This window comes from Phytophthora parasitica (genome assembly GCF_000247585.1).
Source record: "Phytophthora parasitica INRA-310 unplaced genomic scaffold supercont2.5, whole genome shotgun sequence".
Lineage (NCBI taxonomy): Eukaryota > Oomycota > Peronosporomycetes > Peronosporales > Peronosporaceae > Phytophthora > Phytophthora nicotianae.
In genome coordinates, this window is record NW_008648991.1 from 1816208 (window position 1) to 1823592 (window position 7385).

Below are 7385 nucleotides of genomic sequence, written 5' to 3' on the forward strand. Positions count from 1 at the left end.
ACACTCCTCCAAAGACCTCCGCCGCTATAAGATCGACATCTTCGGCCTTCAGGAAACCGGACTCGCCTTGCTGGACAAGAAGCTGATCGGGAAGTGCACGCTCCTCACACTTCCAGCCACAGAAGAACGGCATGGCGTTGGGTTCGCCGTTCTCCTCACCTACGCCCATACCTCCACAGGTACTGGGCACACAGCGACGGAATCGGAATCCTACAACTACTCATGCCCAAGACAGGCTGCACCACCGCCATCTTCGTGTACGCCCCTCACAGTGGACACTCCCTTGAGGCCATTGATAAATGCTATGCTGAACTTGGTGAAGCCCTCAATGGACTCGCCCGACGTAATATCACTATCATCACTAGAGATTTCAACGCTAAACTTGGACGCCGCGTACCTGGCGAACCCTTCGTGGGCCTCCACGGACGCGGCTGCCGTAACCGCAACGGCCATGCTCTTGCTGACTTTTGTTATTCTCACTATCTTTACGAATACGGATTTCCAAAAACGCGCAAGACACAGAACGACATGGAGCCAACGCCAGACGACAGACAGCCTATTCAACCAAATCGACTACATCCTCTGCCGGCAATCCTGCCAAAAGTTCTGCATGAATGCGAGATCATGAGGAGGCACAATCACGACGTTGGATCACAAGCTTGTCTCTGCGGATTTCATCTTTGAACACGTGCATCGCCTTCGGTTTCGAACAAGACCACGATTACCTTCACGGCTGACACTGACCCGCGAACGCCTCATCCACAAAGATGAGACCCAATTCCAGCACATCCAGGCGCTACACGACGCAATTACCGACCCCAGCTCCTCTGACGCTATACCAATTGCTCCGCAATGGTCTTCACTGTTCTACCGCGTCAAAGAGACCGCGAAAACCCTCATCGGCTACCGCACCTGTCCAACAATGCAAGCGCGCTACGAGGACCCAGTCATAGCTGGCCTCTCCGCACACCAACGTGATCTCCAACTACGGATCTACAATGATATGAAGGCGAATACCTACGCTCTACGACGAGAGCGCAACGCAATCCTGCATCAAATTCAATTTCGTTGCAGAGACCTCGCAACCGAAAGTACCGACGACAAGATCAAGCGGATTGAAGGTTTGAGCTCCACAGCTCAAGTGCATGAAGCGGTCCGCGATACGATCCGAACACGAGTGCAACCGATCATGCTACATGACGCCAAAGGTAAGTATATCCTGGACCGGAAACCCACTAACTCTCTCATTTGCAACCACTTTCAAGAGCAATTTCTTATTAATACGCGGTCCCCCATCGACATCGCCACGACAGCACGACCCCTGGAACATCCGATCACAGCTGACGAGTTTCGTTTCGCGCTTAAACAGCTCAGTAACGGCTGATCATCAGGGCCAGACGACATCCCCGCTGAACTACTCAATATGGCGCAGACGCTCTCACCCTCAAACTCGCATCACTTGTCAACGACTGTTTTGCAATAGGTGTATCCCTCGAACTCGATGAAGGCATCCTGTTGTACTTACCCAAACCAAACAAACTCCTAGGGGAATGCTCAAGTCTTCTGCCTATTGTTCTTCTCAACAGCATCCGGAAAGCCATCTCGCTCTCGTACTTGAGCGCATCACTCCTGCAGTCAACAAATATATTTACTAATGTGGATTCCGGAAACATCGTAGCACTGCAGATGCAATGTGGATTCATCGTTGTTTATGCGCCTGAGTACAAAACTTCCGCAAACACATACACGTTCTCGGCATCGTCCTGTCCAGGTCGTTCGATACAATAGACAGACAAAAGCTGCTCGACGTTCTTGAAAGCTTCCTACCCGAAGATGGAGTCCGGCTGATACAACTACTACTGCACAAAACCACGTTCTCTCTTCGAACACTACCCTCGAAAGCAACACGGGGACACCCTTAGACGACTCACTCTCACCTGTTTTGTTTGTGATTTATTTAGTAGCAAAATTACGAGAAGTAGCTAGCAAAGTCGACAAACCCCACGACCTACTAAAGCAAAAGGTAGTCTACGCGGACGATGCCGACTTCACCTGCAGAGACCCCACGGCCATGACGACAATCAATTCTCGAACGAGCCCCAAAACTCCTCGCCCGCTGGCCACTCAAGATGAACATATCCAAGACGGAATCCACACTGCTGCAGCGTCATATACGGCCATCCGAGGCAAATCGATTCTCTCGAGCAACCGAAAAAACGTGGCGCTCAACTCGGAAACTCGGTTCCCTACTCGAAGACACAGAAGATCTCACCCGGCGCAAAATACTAGCTGCAGAGGCGCTACGACGACTCTGGGCCCTCTGGCTCCTTCCCCACTACACGACTAACAAGACACGCATCCGGCTCTACAACTACTACGTCCTTCCGATCCTGCTCTACAATTGCGGGATATGGGCGCTGACTACCACGGATCTCTAGGAGCGAAGTACGCTTTCATCTGGAGATACGCCGGAATGTCTGGTCGTCGAAGATTGTGGTCAAACAGCGTCCATCGGACTGTCGTGATTCAGTGTCGTAGTAGGCGTTCCTCGCAGATCTCGTAGACCGTCGCATTGGAAATGCGGCGCGGGAAACGAATGTTGAGAACTCTTCGGAGTTGGCGGGGATGAAAGATTTCCAGATGGTGCATATTGAGCTTTCATCAAACTCAACAGTTTGCATAGAACGAAATCTGAAGAAAAAAACGTCTTGGAACAATAGCAGGAACATGTTTCCCCGCTCCTACTTAGGCAGATGCGTTACAAAGTCCATGAACAACACCTCGAACTGATAGTTCGGCTCAATGTTATCAGGTGAGGGCCCGAGGTTTAGAGGTGATCTTTTCGCTGACGCGCATTCGATGCACTCATTCTCGAATCGCTCCACATCTGCATACATACCTGGCCAGAGAAACTCTCGGCGCAGACGCTCATGCGTCCTCGTCACTCCGTGGTGTCTACGTTGAAGTGCTTCATGACGGTGTTGTATCAAACCTTGTCGTAAATCCTGCGGGACAACTAGTCTGAGCTCATCGCCCATAGCTCTTGGACGGGATGGCGCTGGTCTTAATATAGAGCATTCCAAGAATCCAAAATGTAGTTGTACGAAATTTGGCCATTTGTTGTGACTCCACTTGGCAAAGTTCGCCGAGATCTCCACGTAAAAACGTTTTCCGTTTAACCATCCAACTGGGACTGTCTTGATGTGCCTTGATTCGGTGCCAGCGTTCAACTTGGTATTCCAAAGGGTTAAGCCTGGAGCCTCTGATCTTCCTCTTACCCTTCCTCTTGAGTTGCTGTTCGAGATCTACTGCGAAGAGCAGCCGCAAAGATGCGTGCGTTTATTGGCAACGCGCCAAAGTCCGAATCAGGATACTCATCGACAATGGCTTGGAGAACTTGCTGTGTAGCGTTCCCGCTCAACAGTCCGACCTCCGGTGACTCACCTTTTCGTACCGGTTTCTTGGGAATCCTGTTGATCTGCTTCTAATGAGTGAGCTCTAAGGGATCATTAATCTCCACTGACTCACCAGCGGTCAGCCGCCGAGTGGTAAGGTAATCTGCAGCTTGATTATACTCGCGCTTCACGTGGACCAGGCGAACTAGGCGGAACTTCTGTTCGAGTGCCTCGAACTGGGCCAGCCGGCTCTGCAGGCTGATCTGATTACAGCTGATTAGCCCTTGAGCTTGCTGCATGGCGATTCTTGAATCGCCCACCGCGACTAAGTCATAGCCACCTTGCTCCAACGCCATCGTGATACCTCTAATCATCCCACCATACTCAGCGTCATCCACTGTCACATCGTCTCAGAAAAACCCATGCGTACCAGCCACTCTCCACTCTGGGAGTTTCCAAAAGATCAAACCACAACTACCTCTTCTGTCTAATGTTTTATGCAGCCCCATCAAACTGACTAGATATCCTGAGTAGGCAACCTCTAACATTTCCAGGCTGTTTGGTGGCACCGGGATGACTCGTCCTTTGCTCGGGGTCCGTGACTCTGCCACTTGATCGAGCTTCTCCCTCGGAGTAATACCGGCTCCCATAATGGCAGCTAAGGCACCCTCATCTTTCTCGATCTGATGTACCTCCAGGTCCCACGGACCAGCGTGGGCATCGTCTTTCAAGTGACGAAGGCGCATATATCCAGCGTAAAACGGAGTTACGGGCGTAGACCTTGAGGTGACGCTCCGAGATCAGATTGTAGAACACTCGTAGTATCCGCCATAGCGCTACCACTTCCTTTTCGGCCGGGTAATACCTGAGTTCCGAGTCATTCAATGTCTTACCGGTGTAGCGGATTAGTAGGATTGATCCATCATGCTCTTGTCTAAGGACGACGCAAGCCGCCCACGGTTAGCATGAAGAGTTATCTCGAAGTACTTGGTGTGATCCGGATATCGAAGTAACGGCATTAAGACGATATTCTTCTTCAAAATTTCAAACGTTTCATTGGCTCGCTCCAAGTTACGGCTGTCTCGTACTTGTTCCTCGGTTAGCTCATAGAGCTAATCTATAAGCGTTAACTCATAGGGATAGCCGAGGATAACCAATCTGCGAGTTAACCCATAGGCTAATAGGAACAAATGTGAGAAGACCGTGACTTGGTGCGAGCCAACGAAGCCCACCCGTCGATTCTAGCTCAGTCGCACCAGCCGTTGTGACTTGCGTGGCCGTGTCTGCGCTTGATTTAGAACAAGGGCTTACACTAACGCAGCGACATGTACACTCAACACGCTCACATCGGACCAAAGAACATTTATTTCTTGTACCACCGACATTGCTGCACTCCAAATCATCAACATTGCTACTAGCGCACCCATCACAGCCGTCCGCGCTGGCGCGAAATGAATGAAGCCAATCTGCACCACCGCGTGACTTTGGACAAACTCGCTTGCGACTTGGATCACTGTAAGCTGACGTGGAGGCAGTAGAGGCAGCGTCTGCACTAATACACGCATAGATTTATAATTCGCATCACACCGTGTTTTAAAACGATGAGAGTTGATTCTCTACTTTTACTATCAAGAAGACCACGAAGGCCTTTTTATTCGAAGTCTTCTGGCCTTGAAACGTTTATGGATCTGTACCTATTGTCCCAATTTTCGTCTGTGAAACCAATTCGAACCTTTCACTTCCGTTCCTTTGAGCCTTGTCGGAGTTACGGTGCTACGATGGCTTCATTGTGGCTACAACTTGCACTACATACTACAATGGCTACATCTTGTCACCGTTGATGCCTAACCTTACGTCCAATGCCCACAGGAATACTGGCAGCTACCGGTTATTCTTTCTTATTTACAGTACGTCTGATGCCCACAAAAATATCGGTATGTATTTGCACTTACGCTTACATGGTTCTTGTGCTAAACGACTAGACGACAGTTTGAAACAAACTGCGAACATTTTGTGCAGACTACCTTCCGGATGCAGCGTGCATGCTTCAACAATCGTGGCACCTTGTCATCGGGCGGAAACGCATAGCTTGCTGAGTGAACTAGCAAGCTCGCGAATGCAGTTGTGTAGCTCTCCATGCCAAAATTGAGCGTCTAACACGGAAGTGGAAGTCGCATACTAACAGCATCTTCATCAATGACGTAGATGGCGGCAACAAATCGAAGCTAGTCCCAGCAAAGTTTGCAATAGTTAATTGATTGTCGAAGGCTATCTCGCCTAATCAATGGACAGTATGAAACTATACTCGATTACATTTAGTGACACACTTCATTTATGAAGTATTTAAGTACATTTTAACGAGAATAATACGACTTAATAGGGGGACGAACTTTCAAATATATTCAAAAATGAAAGCAGAGACGTAAGCAGAGGAGTGCACAAAAACTGAGCAGAACAGTAAAAAGGGAGTCAAACACATAGGGTCGAATTCGCACTTAAAAGAATTATTTTGTATTTACAAAAGAGACGACTCGCTGAGACACTGCACAGGCCCGCTACAGGCTCCAGGAGCGCGTGCCCTTGTGCACTGGCGCCGCGCGATGAGTGCAGCCTTCTGCACGGCATTTATCTCCTACAAGTGTGCAGCACGACGCACCTTGGGGCACCCGACTCCGGGCTGGAGACGGGTGCGGAGCTGCGCAGCACTCCCCGCGCCTCCCTCCATTTCCTCTCCGGTCATGGTCGGTGGGAGGTTCTTTTTAGATATAAAAAGGGCTAGCTCATTTCAAATGAAGCCACATCCGGAGTGGCTTGTTTTGAAACTAAGCAGGTTACTGTTAAAAACATATACTTCCTCCGTCCGAAAATATAAGGCAGTCCCTGTAATTCTGTTGTCCGGAAATATAAGAATTAAGTGCGTGTATCCATTATTTATTTCAACTGAACCGAACTTAAGAACGACTTTGCTCTGTTGTACACCTCCTCAGTACAAGCTAGCGACGGCAGCAAAAGACCAGTGTCTGCTCTCAGCTTGTCCTTGGAAAGGTGTGGAATGTTGTATTTGTTGCAGCCGTCAACTCTCATCGATGCTTGTAGCACAGACTGAAGCGTTCGAAATACGCTGTCAAGTTTGGTATAGTGGAGCTCCTTGAATGCGCTGTCAACGTTGTTTACAAGGTCTTCAATAGTCTTTGCTCGCTTCTTGTACTGCAGTGACTGCAGTGAATTGAAAAATCCCAGGTCGTTGGCATTAAAGTCTGGTGAATTTGCAGGTTGTGGGCAGATCTTCATGTTCCAGTTCCCAAGGCTACATGCGGCGACCACTTCGGGGTCATCCGCCGCGACGTGCGGTTTTGCATTGTCGTGCTGTAGCACCACACGCTTGCCAGACGGCCATACTTCTTTAATGCGCGGGATGACCATCCGGCATAGTGCTTGATGGTAGATCTCACGGCCGACGCTATAAGTTTTAATCTCTAAGGTTCCAGCCGGTCTGTTCTTGCTAGCTCTCTCAGCGGGTTCGTAAACAGCAAACGGCCACAGACCGATTTTTCCATCCCAAATGCGAAGTCGTGTGGCATCCCAACGCGGACGTGTCACTGCACAAAGAAACATAACCTTGATAATGTAGTTCTTGTTCTTCACAGTAATGTGTGGCACATCTTCATTTTCCCCTAAATAAAACCGTTGTTTATCCTTCTTCAAGAAAAACCATTTTTCATCCAGATGTACGAAATCCATCATGCTGTTAAATGTAAGCCGTTCTCCAAACCCTCGATGTACAAACCCAGCCGCGAATTCAACACGTGCAGCTCGCTGTTTGTCGGTAAGTAGAGGTTTCACGTGTGCAGAATGGCTACGAAAAGCACCAGCCTGGTAGTAGTCGTGTAACGTAGACTTTGCAATACCGAGACTACTCGCCAAAGTACGAATGTCGGTTCTGTCTTCCAGGGGAATAAGTTCGATGGCCTCGTTGAGCTGGACGCGGAA

At 49.3% G+C, this 7385-nt stretch overlaps 4 protein-coding genes across 4 annotated transcripts; 2 read left to right on the forward strand and 2 right to left on the reverse strand.

Annotated features, from left to right (window-relative positions):
• Positions 1 to 304: 304 nt before the first annotated feature.
• Positions 305 to 1384, forward strand: PPTG_04903 (hypothetical protein; the record flags this gene model as incomplete). The annotated part of the gene is made up of 3 exons (XM_008897245.1): positions 305 to 436; positions 785 to 1208; positions 1266 to 1384. 3 exons carry the CDS (start codon positions 305 to 307, stop codon positions 1382 to 1384), a joined length of 675 nt encoding a protein of 224 aa, XP_008895493.1.
• A 745-nt stretch (positions 1385 to 2129) lies between these two features.
• Positions 2130 to 2438, forward strand: PPTG_04904 (hypothetical protein; the record flags this gene model as incomplete). The annotated part of the gene is made up of 1 exon (XM_008897246.1): positions 2130 to 2438. The coding sequence occupies one exon, from the start codon at positions 2130 to 2132 to the stop codon at positions 2436 to 2438; it is 309 nt and encodes a 102-aa protein (XP_008895494.1).
• Positions 2439 to 2741: 303 nt separating this feature from the next.
• PPTG_04905 (hypothetical protein) lies at positions 2742 to 4141 on the reverse strand (the record flags this gene model as incomplete). The annotated part of the gene is made up of 4 exons (XM_008897247.1): positions 2742 to 2955; positions 3279 to 3470; positions 3525 to 3792; positions 3826 to 4141. 4 exons carry the CDS (start codon positions 4139 to 4141, stop codon positions 2742 to 2744), a joined length of 990 nt encoding a protein of 329 aa, XP_008895495.1.
• Positions 4142 to 6326: 2185 nt separating this feature from the next.
• Positions 6327 to 7139, reverse strand: PPTG_04906 (hypothetical protein; the record flags this gene model as incomplete). The annotated part of the gene is made up of 1 exon (XM_008897248.1): positions 6327 to 7139. The coding sequence occupies one exon, from the start codon at positions 7137 to 7139 to the stop codon at positions 6327 to 6329; it is 813 nt and encodes a 270-aa protein (XP_008895496.1).
• Between the last annotated feature and the right edge of the window lie 246 nt (positions 7140 to 7385).